This window comes from Phascolarctos cinereus, unplaced genomic scaffold (assembly GCF_003287225.1).
Source record: "Phascolarctos cinereus isolate Bilbo 61053 unplaced genomic scaffold, phaCin_HiC Scaffold_4;HRSCAF=312, whole genome shotgun sequence".
Taxonomy (NCBI): Eukaryota; Metazoa; Chordata; class Mammalia; order Diprotodontia; family Phascolarctidae; genus Phascolarctos; species Phascolarctos cinereus.
Genome location: NW_027555847.1, coordinates 138390337 through 138407787, shown reverse-complemented (window position 1 = coordinate 138407787; position 17451 = coordinate 138390337). Strand labels below are relative to the sequence as shown.

The 17451-nt window shown below is 35.4% G+C and overlaps 1 protein-coding gene across 1 annotated transcript in view; it reads left to right on the top strand.

Moving 5' to 3' along the window:
- The window catches only part of ADCY9 (adenylate cyclase 9), a 192548-nt gene that overhangs the window by 126131 nt on the left and 48966 nt on the right, over positions 1-17451 (top strand). The window contains 2 exon segments of the mRNA XM_020995690.2: positions 3590-3807; positions 8409-8511. Coding sequence (XP_020851349.1) covers positions 3590-3807; positions 8409-8511 — 321 coding nt within the window.

The following is a 17451-nucleotide window of genomic DNA, read 5'->3' as shown; positions in this document are numbered from 1 at the left end:
CCATAATGTCAGATACCCATATGTGCAGGGGCTACATTGATGTTTTTTAAATTAAAGACATTTGTGAAGTCTATTGATTATTTGTAAATATGGATTTTTAAGAGGATTAATATAAATACAGTCAAAAGTAAAAAAGAAATAGAATCAGGCTTTATCTGAGGAAAAACTTATTAACAATGAAGGCTACCCAAATATAGAATTCGGAGATAGTGGGGACGTCTGTAAGTAAAGACTGGATGACCATCTTTTAGATATATAGAGTAAAGAAGATTATTGTTCTAGTACAGTTTGAGTTTAAAGTTCACTAAAAGTCTGTAATTCAACAGGATTCACAAAAAAAGTGCATATACACCTAATGTGTAATTAGGTAAGGCAGCTGGTGGTGCAGTGGATAGAGTGCAGGGCTTGGAGTCAGGAAGACCTGAGTTCAAATGTGGCCCCTGATGCTGACTTGCTGTGTAACCCTGGGCAAGTTACCTAACTTCTGTTGCTTCAGTTTCCTTATCTATAAAATGTAGATCATAATAGCACCTACCCCCTAGATTTGTTTGTAAGGATCAAAGGAGATAATATTTGCTCAAGAATCACTTAGCACAGTGCCTGACACATAGTAGGTACTTTATAAATACTTTCCCCCCCTCTCTCTACCTAGAGTGAGTTACTGAGCAGTTTTGAATAAGTTAGTTACAAATATCAGACCATATTTTCAAGAACTGTTGAATTGATTCACTGTTCTCATCTGACTCCAGGTTTATATCATTGACGATGATTCTTAGTTTCAGGAGTTTCATAGAAGAGAATATACTTTTACAGTCAGGTAGATCTAGATATTAACCAGCCTTCATCCATATAATCAGGTGGTTAGGTCATACTGGCCGCCTAATTTAACTATGCTATCTTTGTTAATTTTTTTTCTGTAAATCTCCAGGGCCACATATTAGATGCCTGGACTCAAAAGGAAAATTAGGTTTGAATCTCATTTCTGTTGTTTATAACCTGTATTGCCACGGGCAACTCAGTTTACCTCTCTAAGCTTCAGTTTCTTCACAAATAAAATGGTAATATTAATATTTGCTCTATGTAATACATAGGGGCTGTTGAAAATCTTAAAGTGGTATTTAAATGTGAGTTATAATTGGAAATACAATTTAGTATCGGAGAAAGCGCTGGACTTAGAATTAGGAGACCTAGGTTTGAAGCATAGCTCTAACACTTCAAGTAGTTGTTTGACTATGGGCAAGTCACTTAACAGTTTTGAGCCTCATTATACTCATCTACAAAATGATGATAATAATAATATTTGCACTACTTAGTGTTGTATGAAAAGTATTTTATAAACCTTAAATGGTTGCAGAAAGCTATGATTATTTCAATAAGAGAAGATGATGGGGAAGACATTCCAGTCAAAGTAGGCAGCAATAACAAAATTGTTGGATTGGAATGACTATGCCATGTGCAGAGGATTCTGAGGAGACCAGCCTGATTATATCATAGGGTATGTTTTAACAAAAAGCAGCAAGGATGGTGACTTAGAATGGGTGGAAGCAAATTCTAGAGCCCCTAAAAGCCAAGCAGAGTCTGAACATGATTCAGAAAGCAATAGGAAGCCACAGTAAGTCTTAAGCAGGGAAGTAATGTGAAATCAGGACAATAATTTTCTAACTATATGCAAAATAGATTGTATTGGAGAGGAGGCTAGAAGAGAGAGACCAATCCGGAAGCTATTATTATAATCTAATTTAAGGTAGAGGGGGCCTTTATAGAGTCACAGACCCTCAGATAGAAAGGACTTTTGGGGTTAACAGTCCTATTTCTACCCTAACAAGAAGCTCATCTACATTACCTATGACTAGTGCTAATCTGGCTTTTGCTTGGAGACCTAAAGTGTTAGGAGAGCTCATTAACTCTCGAGAAAGGCTATTCCATTTTTTGAATAACTGTTAGAAACATTTTCCTTTTATAAATCTTAAATCTGCCTCTCTGCCTCTCCCATCCATTGATCCTACTGTAGTTATGGAAACAAGTTATAAGAAAGCAAGCAAAATGAAATGAATCCTTCTTCCATCAACAACATTTCAAAAGCATACCTCATTTATGTGAAGATGGTTATCAGGTCCACCTAAATGTTCTCTTCTTCAAACTAAAGGTTCCCACTTTCTTCAACTTTGGAAGGAAATTTTTTTCTATTGACTTTGGAAATAACTTTATATATATTTTGTGTTCATTCATCAATGTAGAAGTTACATATCCCCAGTAGAATATTGGGTCCTTGAATATAGGAACTGTTTGAATTTTTGTATCAGTAATCCTTGCTTTGTGCCTAACACGTAGAAGACACTCTATAAATCCTTGTTGAATTGAATTCCATCAAGTCTTGATATTGGACATTGTGTCACATGACCTCATGATGCTTGGTGCCCAGAGATAAATACAAAACTCCAGAGTTAATTTGATTTGTGTAGACAGGCATGGAGCTGTTGCTTCCCTCCTCCTGGATACTGTGCTTCTACAAAAACTAGAGCTCTTACTAGGTGTTTCAGCTGCTTTGTCACATCTTGACTTATGTGGAGCTGTTCTCTTCATGTGTACTTGTGCAGTTGATTAAAAACAAGTATAAAACTTTATATTCATTTTATTCAACTTCATTTTGTTAGATATGGCTCTATATTCTGGCTTCTTGAGATCTTTGAGGATTAACATTATTTTCAATTTATCAAATACTTATTGTTTGCTCTGAGGCAGTGTGCTGGGTGCTGGAGATACAAAGACAAAGCTAACTCTGTCATCCATTGTATTAGCCCTTATTCAGAAATGGGGAAGTTTGGAAGGGTGACTCAAATGGGATAAAGAGAGACTGAGTTTAGTTTGACAAGTGTTGGGTTTAAGGTTTTTGCAGAACGTCTAAGTGCACATATCCCAAAGCAGTTGGAAAATGAGACTGAAGCCCTTGTGAAGGCTAGGCTGATGAGGTTGACTTAATATCATCAGCCCAGATGCAGCCTGAGAGTGAGGGCACAAGCTCACTGAGGGAGTGACTGCAGCAATGGCAGAGGACTGAGATCATAGCTTCAGAGGACGCCCCCAGTTACATGGTGAGAGGAAGAAGAATTAATAGAAGTAGAAGGTGCATTTAAAAAGGTCACAAGAGAACCAGAAAAGTGCAATGTCTTTAAAATCAAGGGAGGAGGAATTTTCAAAAAGGATATGGTGATATATTGGAAAAGGTTCTCTATATAAAGAAACTCACTAATACAAAAGCATATGACCTTTTTAATACTGTAAATGATCAAACTGTTAATCTCCTTAAGTTCAATATTCTCCCAGGCAGTGGTATCATAGGACCTTTTTCTTTGTAAACATGGTTGTATTAGGTCAGGGCTGTTCCATGGACGTATCTTAACTTTCTCATGGATTGAACATCTATAAATCTATCCAGATCCTTAAGAACTCATATATTTTCAATCAGTATGAATATGTATTCATTAGCCTTTATGTAAATATGCATATAGCATACCTTCTAAAATATACATAATATGTCTATACCAAAATATTTTAAATTTCTGTATTTATTATTCTTGTTATGAAGCAGGCTTCTGGAGGACATAGTCCAAAGACCCAAAATGGACTTCTCAATCCCCCTCAAGAAGAGAAGCTCACCAATAGTCAGACATCACTGTATGAGATGTTACAAGAAAAAGGAAGATGGGCAGGGGTGAGCTTGGACCAATCTGCTCTCCTTCCACTGAGATTCAAGAACATTCGAGAGAAGACAGATGCTCACTTTGTTGATGTTATCAAAGAAGACAGGTAAAGGGCAAGTGATTTCATCATAGTAAAACTTTTAAAGTAAAAATACTTCCTTTTTGGTTTAATAAGGTTTTTAAAAAAAGAACCTGACCTATGATTTCACTGGTGTAGGATGCACCAATGCAAATTGACAGCTGTTCTGCAGCCTGGAGGCTTAACACAGAGAGGTGAAGGGATCTGTCCAGGGCTACCAACTGGTGGCATCAGAGATGGAGCTTTCTGGTGTTCCTTATTATGTGTGTCCTCTCCAGGAATATTCAGATGACTCTACTGTGAGCAAACCCAGCGTGTGAGCATCTGAACTTACAGTTAAAGGGGAATTATTTACTTTACAAAAGGATTCTGCACTTAAAGATTTCCTCTCAAGATTAAAAAAAAAATCCCCAGGCTTCCCAAATTGTATATTTAATATGCAGTATTATTATTGTTGTTGGTAATAATAATAGCATTTATGTAATGTTTTAAGTTTTGCAAACCACATTATACACGTTCGTTCACTTCATTAGCCAAAATCTGGCATATGCACAACTATTTTGGTGCAACTATCAAGGGCATAAAATGATGTTCATGTACATAGAAAATAGAATCTATTAATTCGAACTAATAAGTGACTATAGTAAATACTCCCTAATAAAGAAATAATCTGATAGCATAAGCTTAAAATTTCAAAAACAAAGAAAAAACTTTCCCTTGAGTTCCTCATAAGTTGTCATATGGAAACAAAGTGCTTTTGAGGTTTTTAAAATAATCATAAACTTGACAAAAATAAATAAATGTGCAAAATTACATAAAACTCCTAACATTTAGCAAGACTTAACCAAATGAATTGGCAACAAACTGATTTTTTTTCTGTGTCCCTTTCCAAGTTTGTATGAAGATTTACAACCTTTGACTTAAATATTTTCTTTCTCTTTAAAAAAACATATTGTTAGCACAATGGCTGGCACAAGGTAAGTACTTAATAAATGCTTTAGATAACCATGTATGCTTCAAGTTACACTAACCACATGTTGCAACACTTTCATAGGTCTTTTTTATGTATTTCTTTGTATGCTTCATAATTATTGTTCTTATGGCACCGTGATATTTTAATATATTAATATAACATATATTTTTCATCTATTCTTCAATTGTTAACACATATGGATTGTTTCCAGTTTTTATTACTACAAATAGAAAGTAGCTATGACTACTTTTGTACAAATAAGTCCTTTTTATTATATTATTAGGATAAAGTTGTAACAGCAGAATATTAAAGAGATATGATCATTTTTTACTTTAATTATATATATATATATATATATATATATATATATATATATATATATGTATTGCCATATTGCTATACAAAATAGACTAGTTTCTCATCCTACTAATGATGTATTTGAGTGGCTTTCTCCACAGCCTCACCAATATTGAATTACACACACACAAACACACACACTATTTCTTGCTATTCTAGTGTGTATAAAATTATGTTTTAGAAGTGACATAAAAGGAAGGGAAAGTACAGAAATACCTATGATGTTGAAAATTATTGTATGAAGGGCATCTAGGTGGCACAGTGGATAGAGCACTGGCCCTGGAGTCAGGAGGACCTGAGTTCAAATCTGACCTCAGACACATAACACTCACTAGCTGTGTGACTCACTAGTAAGTCACTTAACCCTAATTTTGTGTCTGTCTGTCTGTCTCTCTCACACACATGCACATAAACACACATACACACATACACACACACACGACATTTTTTTAAAAAAAGGGAAAATTATTGTATGAATTTTTATACTTTTGGAAGTGTAACTACTGTTTTATGGCCACGTTTCCCCCCAAAAGTCAGATTTATCTCCTTTTGTTGGCAATTACTTAATATGGTTATTTTTGTATTCTGCCTACAGACTTATATTGTTATTCTCCATACCTTTTTCCAAATTGGAAGATACTTTCTAACTGAAATGAAAATAGACAAAATATGACACTGAACTTTTGGAGTGGAGAATTTTATTTCATGTAATTATTTTAAGGGAGGTATCCTAATGTGTTGTTTTGGGACCTGAATTTTATTGCTAATTTGCTGTAAAACTTAGGCAACCTCTTAACCTTAATCTCACATAATCTTTATGGACCTCACTTTCCTCATTCTTACAACAAAGGGGATTGAACTATCCAGCCATTCTTTTATAGGACATGGGGTTATTCTCCTTAAAGCTGCTTCTTTCCTTAAGTGGCTATCTTTCTATATCTTCAGCATCTTTGCACTCTGTGTCTTTTTCTGTGTCTCTGTCACACACACACACACACACACACACACACACACACACACACACACACACACTCTCTCTCTCTCTCTCTCTCTCTCTCTCTCTCTCTCTCTCTCTCTCTCTCTCTCTCTCTCTCTCTCTCTCTCCTCTCTCCTCTCTCTTCCCCACCTACCTCATGGATGCATTGTCTCCTACTGGTCTCATTGTTTCTGTGATATGGTCAATGCTAGGGGCAGGAAGAACCGAGGAAAAAGAAGGGGAAAAACTCCTCCCTCCAAAATGATTCCCTCTCAGAAGCCTGAGAACTTTTGCTGAATGTCATTTAGTTATTTATAGCCCCCAGATGCTAGCCCTGGTCAGCAAATAAGCTATTTCTTACTTGACCCAATCAAAGAGTTTCACACCTCTTAAAAAAATCATAGTGCATGAACTCTATTGTGTTTACAAACTTAAAAATTCACCAAGCTCTTACAACTGATTACATTACATTAATTGAGGTAGGGAAGAGGTATAGAACACTCCTCTTCTACCCACCTCTATCTGGTGTAACATATTTAGCAGCATTGTATCTGAAATCAGATGGTACAGAGAACATCTAGAATTCTGTAAGCTTCTTGCTGGTAAGGATTGCTTCATTCAGTTTATTTGTATCCTGGTATAGTACTATTTACACTTGACACATAACAGGTGCCTAATAAATATTTGTTGATTGATTAGCCTTTCTGATTTGAATTAAAATAATAAAAATGGCTTCTTTTTCAAGGTTGTGTCCAGTTCTTATGCATTAAAGGCATAGAGCAACCTTCCCTTATAAAAACATCTTTAGACATTTAGCATTAAGGGTAAGTGTTCCACCCCACCTACAAGGCACGAGGATACCTAGTGACTTGGTAATGCAGCCTCTGTAGGCAGACTCCCCAGCTTAAAAAGGAGTATAACTCAAGGTTTGGCAGGTGCAGCACTGGGAGTAATTAGTGATGTTACAGTTCTACTCTCTTAACTAATGGAGAAAACATGGCGGTGTTGCAGACTTCCTACAGCTGCCATTCTAGACTTCATTTCATTCTGGTATCTTCAAAGGCAAGAGTAAGGTTGGATTAATTAGAATCATGGAATTTAGAGTTGTGTGGTACTTGTGAAGTCATTTGACCTAAGATCCTCATGCTATAAGGAAGGAAAACTAAAACTCCCAGAGGTGGAGGAGCTTGCCTAAGGCCACACATTGAGTAGGAAGTCCAGGCAGAGCTAGAATCAACCCAGGAAGAAAAAGGCCTTTCCCTTTCCTCACACTACACCCATAGGTGTGCCCAGCTTAAGGGCCCTCCTCTCCCAAATGAGAGGACATCTCATAAAACACTGTTATGTTCATCTCCACCTGAATTTTTATAATTATTCTGCCACATAAAAGGGAGAGTTCCTATTGCTAGTAATTCATTCAAGAACATAAGGTTGGGTTTTTTGTTTGTTTCATTCTGTTTGTTGTAGTTTAGGAGTTTGTACAAGTTTGATTTGTATATACTTATACCAGGCAATTGAGCTTTATCATAACTTGTCAGTCTTGATGGCACATAGGACAGTTGTATCAAAAATCACACCCTGTTACTGATTCAGCTTAGCTGTAATGTCTATTTTGTACACTGGCAATTACTGTTAGTTGATATTGTTACTGTGTAATTAGTTAGATGATATTGTCAGAGAGATGAACTTGGAGCCATGACTTGGTTTCAAGTCATCTACTGGCTGTGTTATCTGAGGAAATCACTTAATCTCCCAGGACTTTTGCCAACTGTCTAAGACTACAAGTTGCAAAAAAAGGACTAGCCTGCATTGATAGAAGGAATTTCCTTCCTCGGGAGTTCCCTGCACCAGTGAAATTATAGGTACAGCAGTTCCCATCCCTATTGCCAGTTCAAAATTATTTTTTAATTTCAATTTGAATCATCCAGATCAATATAAACACTTTCAGCATAGTAATGAAAAGAGCACACCAGTATTTTGCATTGTCTTATATGGTGTTTGTATAACAAATAAACTGTATACACTTTCTTATAATGCTGAATATTGCTAATGTGTTTTCCAGAGTAAGGTTCAATTGTTCTATGTTATGACTACAACTAATGGTATTTCTTTAGCACTTGAGGAATATAAAACACACTTATGTTTAGGCATACAAAGGACTTGTCTAGGGACAAAACAACAATGTTAAGAAACAAGCATTATACAGTGAGTTTAGATTTCTATTTCGTGACACCCTTTATAAATGGTATCTTTGTAACCATTTACATTATTATTTGTAGTCAATATAACTGCTATTATTATTTTCTCATTTCTCATTTGTAGCCTGATGAAAGACTACTTCTTTAAACCACCTATTAATAAACTAAGTTTGAATTTCTTGGATCGAGATCTAGAGATGGCTTACAGAACTAGCTATCAGGAAGAGGTAACTTTTCCTTTATTTTTTAATGGCACTTTTTTGTTTTGCTGTGCAGTATGTTAATAGTTTTACACTTGAAAACATTTCTTTCTTGGTTGAAATGTAAATAATGATGACGTTTTATCAGTCCCTGCTATCTAGTTATCCCCTGAGGAAAGAAAAATTTCATCCCTCTAATTACCTAGAATTGTATTCAGAAAGCAAAGATATATCTCTTTGGAGCTTGTTATATTATATGGTATGGCACTTTGATCTGATCCTGATTTTTCCAAGACTGCTTTCCAACTTTTCCAGCAGTTAAAAAAAAATTTTTTTACCTCAGTAATTCGTGTTCTTGGGTTTATTGAACACTATGCTACTGTATCTGATATATTTTGGATATTGCATCCCTAATCTGATTGTCTTTTTATGTTTTTACCAATGCCCAATAATTTTGATGATTGCTGCTTGCTAGTATAATTTAAAAACTGGTATTGCTAGACCCTTTTCCTTGCCTTTTCCCCCACTATTTCTCTTGAGATTCTTCACCTTTTAGCCCCATAAATAGTCCCCCTAAAATAGATTTTATTATAATTTAGTCTAGTTCTAGAAAATGGTTCTTTGGTAGTATGGTATGACACTGAATCTGTAACTTAATGTAACTAGTACTACAATGTTTATTATATTAGCACAACCCAAACATTAGTTCTCCAATTATTTGCCACCTACTTCTGTAAAAAGCATTTTAAAATGGCAGCCATATTAATTCCTGTATGTCTTGATAAACGGACTTCCAGATATATTATACATTTTATAGTAATTTTAAATTAAATTCCTTTTTCTTCATTTCCCTTTTTTTGGTGGGGAGGGGTTGTTGGTAATGTACAGAAAAGCTGATGAATTAAGAATTGCTTTGGCTATATCCCCAAAATTTTGGTATAATATCTCATCTTTGTCACTTTCTCTAATTAAATTATTTCTATGACTTATTCTTTGAAACAAAAAATTCTCTAGGATTGATATATTTAATCTCCACTTCAGTTTGAATTGTTTCTTCAAAGACTTTTTAGTGATTATTTTTTTTATTGCATTGTGGTCAGCAAAAGTTATATTTAACATGTCTACCTTTCTGCATTCATTTGTGAGAGTTTGGGGTTTTTTGCTCTACACATAGTCAATTTTTTAAAAATGTCGTGCACAGCTAAGAATGTAATCATTTCCTCCTATTCTAATTCAATAATAATAGAGATCTATTATTTTGTTATAACTGACTTTTTTCCTAAAATTTTATTTGGGACTTTGACTTCTTTTTTATTTAGCTTTTTGTTAGATTTATCCAGGTCTATAAGGGGCATATCGAAGCCTGCAACTGTGATATTTTTGCTATTGATTCTCCCTATAATTCAGTGAATTTTTCTTTAAGTATTTAGACACTATGCCATTAGATACATATATATTTTCATTATTGATGTAATTTAATTATCTATGGTAGTTTTACGCATAATACAGTTCTTCTGCCTATTTTTAAGTCAGTTTTTTGTTTTGCCTTGTCTGAAATCATTATTACTGACTCTTGCTTTTTAAAAATTAATCTGAGGGGCAGCTAGATGGCGCAGTGGATGGAGCTCCAGCCTTGGAGCCCAGAAGACCTAAGTTCAAATCTGGCCTCAGACACTTGACGCTTACTAGCTGTATGACTGGGCAAGTCATTTAACTCTACTGCCTAGTCAAAAAGCTAAAAAAAAAAATTCACCTGAAGCTTAGTAAATTTTGATCCAACCCTTAATTTTAACTCGGTGCAAATTTGTACATTTCATGTTTCTTAAAAACAATATATTGTTGGATTCTGCTTTCACATCCCTTCTACTACCTTCTTCCATTTTCTGAGTGAGTCATGCCATTCACTCTCTACTTTTAAGACTAGATAGATATGTTTTGGAAGGTTTTTTTAGGATAGAGTTTGGGTTAAGGGCAATAGCTGGTAAATAGTTGAATTCAGTTTAATTCAACTAACATTTTTAAAGCACTTACAATGAGCCAGGCACTGGGCTAAGAGCTGACATTTTATTTTGGGAAAACAACATGTCTATAGATAAAGAAATACCAAACAAAAAGGAGATAAAATGTAATTTCAGAGTGCTGCTAGGGCACTAACAACTAGGAATAAGAAGGAAGGACTTGTATGGAAGTTGGCATTTAAGTTGCATCTTGAAGAAAGCTAGGGATTCTGAGAGGTGAAGGTAAGGAAAGGAATGCATTTGAGATAGGGAGAGCAACTTGTGCAAAGGCACAGAAATGGAAGATGGGACATCATGTATTGGGAATAACAACTAGTACTCTTTATTAGAACTTAAAGTACATAAAGGAAAGTAATGCACAATAAGCCTGGATGGGTGGACTAGACTGATTATCATGATGGATTGTAAATGACAAACAGAAAAAATTATATTTTGTCCTGGAGGCAGTAGGAAGCCAGTGGAAGTTCTGGAACAGATGCTTTAGTAATATCAACTTGGCTAACTGTGTGGAGGCTGTATTGGAGGAGGAGGAGGGAAGAAGACTGGAGGCCAAGAGAGCAATTAGTAAGCCATCGCAGTAGTCCAGGCTATATAAAACCAACAAAATGAACAGTTCTCAAAAGAATTGAAAACTATTAACAATAGTATAAAAAATTGCTCCAAATCACTAATAATAAGAGAAATGTAAATCAAAACAACTCTAGGGTTTCAAAAAATGACAAAAGATGGAAATAGAACTAAGAAGTGTCAATATACTGTTGGTGGAACTGTGAATTGGTCCAACCATTCTGGAAAATAATTTGGAAATTATGATAAAAAGTTGTTAAAATGTTCATACTTTTTGGCCCAGAGAATCTATTGCTAGGCATATACATCAGCCAAAATCAAAGTCAGAAAGTTGCTATACATCATATATACCAAAATGTTCATAGAATAATTTTTTTTGTGGTTGCAAAGAACTAAAAACAAAATAGATAACCACGAATAGATAAACAAACTGTGATACATGAATGTAATGAAATGTTACTTGGCCATGGGAAATGACAAATATGAAAACTATAAAAAGACTTATGTGAACTAAAGCGCAGGGTAAAGTGAACAGAACCAGGAAAATAGTAATTGCAATGACAGTATAAACAGAAAAAAAAATTGTATTACTTTTTTTCGTTCTTGACCCACTTTTTAAATAATGCCATATAATGCCTTTTACCAACTATGAAGTTCTTATGCTCACAGTTTTAAGTGAAATTTAAAAGAACTTAATTTTAAGATATCCTTTTAACACCAAATAGAATTGTTTTTTTCTTTTAAAATTCCTAAATGTGATTTAGCTTATTATTTTTCATCCTTTCTATTTTCTAGCAGCTTCAGAATAATTTAGATTATTAACCTATTAAATCAGTGACACGGATCTAGTTCTATCTGCTTCTAATTAACTATATGATCATAGGCAAGTCACTTCCTCCTATAGGCCTTAGATTCCTCACATGTAAAATCAGAGGGTTGAACTAAATACTTATGAGGTATCTTCTACTTCTAATAGCTTGGATTATGTCTCATAAATTTCCATCAGAAGTTGCCCAACTTTTCCAGAGCATGTGGCCCAGAAGGTTTGAATACACACATATACACATATATGTATATACATGTATATATCTATATTATATGTATATCTATTATATATGTATATATATACAAATATATTAATGTACTATAGTATTGTTGACAAGGAGATATTCAAAAATCAATTATTGAATATATCATTCCTCTGTTAAAATATACATTAGTTTTTCTAGTTAGAATTAAGGGGCTTTAGGTAAGTCACAATCGAAATTTTGTGTATATATTGTAGTAATGTTTAGCAACATTGTTTAGTGATATTTCAAGTTATATGAATTATCCTAATTTGTTATAAAGAATTATGATATTATGTACCTCACTAATGTTTTGTCTACTTTTTCTTTCATATGTAAATACCTAAATAGTTTTATAACTATTTTGTTACTATTTTCCAGAAATTCTGTTACAACTGATAATTGACATTGATAAATCATTTTACAGCTTCCAAAGCATTTTCACTTTTATATGTTATTTGATACCTCATTATAAGGTAAGAGGCAGCAAGACGTAATGGATAGAAAGCTGGCCCTGGAGTCAGGAATACTTGGGTTGCTGTCCTGCCTCTAACACACTCTGATTTTGTGAATATAGGCAAATCACTTATCTTCTAAGTACCCCAAGTAATTCCCTTTTTGTTTTGCCAGTGTATTTTGCCAGTGTTTATCTTTAGAGGAAATTTCTACATTTGGAGTACCCAACTGATGAAATCACAGGTTTGCAACAATAACAAAAAACCCCCCCAAAAACTCAGAAAGTAGTTGGGGCAAGTGTTGGTGAAGGTTCTGTGTAAATTCCCAAAAGGAGTGGTCCACTGCTCTGGGAGACCAATTGTACTAGGACAACTCTGGGAACTTGAGGGATTTTGTACCCATTAAGGCTGTGACAGCCCCATCTCTTCATTTTGTCCACTGTAAAATACTGGCACCATCACCCAAGACAAATTTGGAGGACTACTGAACCAAAGGTCATAAAACCCAGGAGATCTATGTTATCCCAGTGGAGCAGAACAAGTCCTCCCACCACCACCACCAAGAGCCAAGCTGCCTGGGAAGCCCTGAGCTACACACTTAAAAGACACTTGGCAGCAACTCTCCATTGGCACAAGGAGCCCCTCTTAGAGCATCCCAGCTGTTGTCTCTGACCTCATCTCAGCTGATGACTCATCTGGCCACTTCTGATTTCTTAGTCCTGAGACATGTCACTTCTTTCCCTTCCCTATATACATGCCAGTCCAAGTAGCCATGTTGATGCAGTTCCCTCTCTTTAAATTTTTCCCTGACCTGCTTACTCCCAGAAGACATTGTTACCCATATCCTAGAACCTGACTCTCTTATCTCATTCAACCAAGTATTCTGATTATTTAGTTTTCCCTCCTACCCCTCTGAACACATTTCAGCCAAGTCTTTAATTTCTCAGTAGTCAAGTCTCTGGCTTACCTGCCTAATTTAAGAAGGGTTCAATCACAGGAACTCAAAGCTTCTGTCCACTCTGACCTACTCCTTCCCCAAAGACCCACAGCTAACTCCAGTCCCCACTCTTGGCCTCAGTTCTATTTTGGGCCACATCTCTGGCCTTAGTCTGTCTGCAACCCAGGCTATCTTTGGCAGTATCTTATCCCCATTTTACGTATGAGGAAAATGAAGCTCAAAGACATTGTGTTACTTTCCTAAGGTCATTCAGCTACTAAGTGATAGAACAAGAACTAGAATTAAAGTTTTTTTTACTCTAATCCAGTCACCTATGTACCACCCCATGAAACATTTCTAAAAACTTAACCAGTAGCATATTTATTTGAAATAATATACAAACAAAATTCCAGCATGACCCCTTTCCCCTGTTATTAGTTTTAGCTTGAAACTGAGTTCATGTTAGCATTATACTATGAGCTTAAATATCCTACAGTGAAATTTAGTTAAGTCATAATTTAATGGAGATTTTTGTTTCATACCCTCTGGAGGTATTCTTCAAGAGGAAAATAAGAGCCACTTATATAACTAAATATGAAGAAAATTTGTTTTTCAGTATAAATATTACATTAAAATCACATTTGCATTATTTTACTCATTCATTTGAAAATATGGAAGTAGAATAAGTAGAAAGAAAAACCTATTGAAAATCTATCATGCATATGGAAGTTAGTTTAAAAAGGCTTGTGGAAGGGAATTCAGTAGAGTAATATCCTACTTATGGGGCCCTGAAGAATAACATTTGAGGAGATAGTCATTCCAGAGAAGAGGGTTATCTGTGGGTTGGAGAGGCAGTCTAGCAAAACGATAAGGATGGAATTCAAGTTAAGAGATGTTCTTTGTGTCTAATGTTGAGCGAATTAGGTCAATTTTATAGAATGCACCTATCTCATAAATTAAATTGACAAGTGCAGGATGGTCAGTTGCCTTTTTGAGAAATCTTTTTATAGCTTGGTGGAGCCCTCTCTGTGTAAGGACCATTCTCCCCAGTTGACCCTGAATAAATTATTTATATAAATAGATATGTAAATAAATAACAGCATTTTAACTTGCATAATTTATTCTCTATATTCTCTTCCCCATTAAAGTGCCTTACAGATGTTAGGATCTTAATAACAGTTTGTTGAAATAAACTGAATTATAATAATTCAACCTGGATTTTGACAAAGAGCAAATTAACCAACCTGAATAAGAAACAAAATTCCTTGTTTAACAATCTACCTACTTTCCTATTGATTATTATTATATCTTATTTTTTGTGATACGAAGTAGTGAGCTCACTTTCATTCTTCCCTCAGTGGTATGAGCCTGGAGACTTGGTAAAGTCATATGTCAAGAAATCACAAAGCCAAGAAAAAATGCACCATTTGAGCTGACTAGAAGGATTTTTTTTTAAACCACATTTTAGTATTCTTGGGATGCCATTGCAGCAGACAGGCAATGAACATACATCAAAGAAGCAGTAGACCTTTTAGGTATCTGTTGCCCTGTGTCTGTTCCAACAGAATACCTCAGTCATGACATACCCTGGGCTGCTTATGGAATCCTGGGACTTACAGAGTGGCATGATTTGTATTTAGGCCATTCTCTGGAGGTCCAGGAAATTCCAGGAGGGTATTTTAGTTACAGGAATCTTGAGCCCAAAAAATCCGTATGATAATGCTCTTTTATATGTGTATCTAAAAGTAGGTATCTTTGTGTATATAGTTTTACATATCTACATATCTACACAGCTGTATGTGTATATATGTATGTAATATATATGTGTGTGTGTGTATATATGTATGTATGTATATATGTGTGTGTGTGTGTGTGTGTGTATATATATATAAAATTAGGATGAAAATCAGTGTGATACAGTAGAAACAGCACTAGATTTGTAAACAAAAAACCTAGGTGCGAATTCTGATTGCCTTTTACTTTTAACTTCTCTTTTTTTTCTTTTTCTTAAGGCAATTGGGATTAAATGACTTGCCCAGGGTCACACAGCTAGTAAGTGTCAAGTGGCTGGTCTGAGGCGAGATTCGAACTCAGTTCCTCCTGATTCCAGGGCCAGTGCTCTATCCACTGTGCCACCTAGCTGCCCCCTTAACTTCTCTTTTAACTTCAGACAAGTCATTAAATGTCTCTCCTTGCCAAAATGGTACTCACCCAAAGAGAAAGACCCTTAAAATTTTGATTTCTACATATGTTCCAAATATCTCTTAGTTCATCTTTTACCTCTTGGAGAATCTTGTAAGTACTAGTGGTTATTTTGTGTTACCTAAAGTGTATATATTATAGTCTGAATGATACTTCAGTCACTATGGATTCAACTTTCACAAATCCAGACCTGTGAATTGGAAATCAGTGACACATTTGCATTAATTGTGCAATACTTCAGTGTAACTGCCTTTTCAAATACAGCTTATTAACTTGTTTTTTCAATTAAGGAGATAGTACATTTTAGAAAAAATAACACAACAGTAGGAATTAGGAGACACGAGTTATGGTCTGTCTTGATATTGACTCTCTGAGCTTCATTTTCCAGCTGTATAAAATGAAGACTGGACTGTCTAGTCTGTGAAATCTCTTCTAGCTCTAGTGATCAGTGTTCTCCTATAACTTGAGTACGTTTATGAAAACTTATTGATTACGAAAGTTGATACTTTATTTAAATGAACAGGTAATATGTAATATAATCAATGTAATGTGCCATATTAGTCTAAATATAGATTGCTGTTTTTCTTACAAGTCTGCTTTTCAAAAACCCTGGCCATATATGTAAATCAATATTGTTTTCAACATGTATTTTTTTTTTCCTCCAAAGAGATGTCTTTTAGGGGTATGGCTCTAGTATTGGCAGCAAATTCTTCTAACAGTATTTAGGTCTGGTCTTCTCTCTTTACATTCTCTGTCTTGGTAATCCCATCAGCTTCCATAGGTTTAATAAGCTTCTCTATGCATGTGATTGCCGTGTGTGTGTGTGTGTGTGTGTGTGTGTGTGTGTGTGTAAGCCTTATTCTTCTCCTGAACTATAGTCTCATACCAACAATTCAACAATTTGCCTGTTGAACAGTTCCACCTGCATGTTCCATAGGCATCTCAAATTCTGTCTAAAACTAAACTCATTATCTTCTCCCCAAAACTTACTTCTCTTCCTAACTTCCTGTTTTATATGTAGGCTCCTTCCAATAGCTTATGTTCTGCTAGTTGAAGCCTTGTAGTTATTCTCCTTCACTTCCCTCCCCCATAGTCAATTAGTTGCCCAGTCTTATTGTTTGCCATCTGTCCCTTTCTTTCCATATACATGGTCAGCCCCCTGGCCTAGTCTAGCCCTCAAACCTCTGACCTGTGCTAGTGTAATAGTTTCCCCATTGGTTTCTTTGCCTCTAGTCTCTCTGATTCATCCTCCACACTGCTGCCATATTGATATCCTTAAGCATGGGTCTTAACCATGTTGTTCCCTTCTTCAGTAACTCCTTATTGCCTGTAGGATAAAATATAAACACCTCTCAGTTTGGCACTGAAACTCTTTCACACTCTAACTCCTATCTATCTTTCTAGATTGTTTTCATATTATTCCCCATCATTCATTTCAGCTTAACTGACCTACTTGGCTATTTCCCAAAGTTGGTATTTTACTTCCAGGTACCATGCCTTTGCATAAGCTACCTCCTCTTCCTGGAATCTTTTTTTTTCTTAGTTAGGCAATGGGGTTAAGTGACTTGCCCAGGGTCACACAGCTAATAAGTGTTATGTGTCTGAGGCTGGATTTGAACTCAGGTCTTCCTGACTCCAGGCCGGTGTTTTATCCACTGCACTGCCTAGCTAGCCCTGGAATCTTCTTTCTTACCTTTGCCTTTGGACTCCCTAGCTCTGGT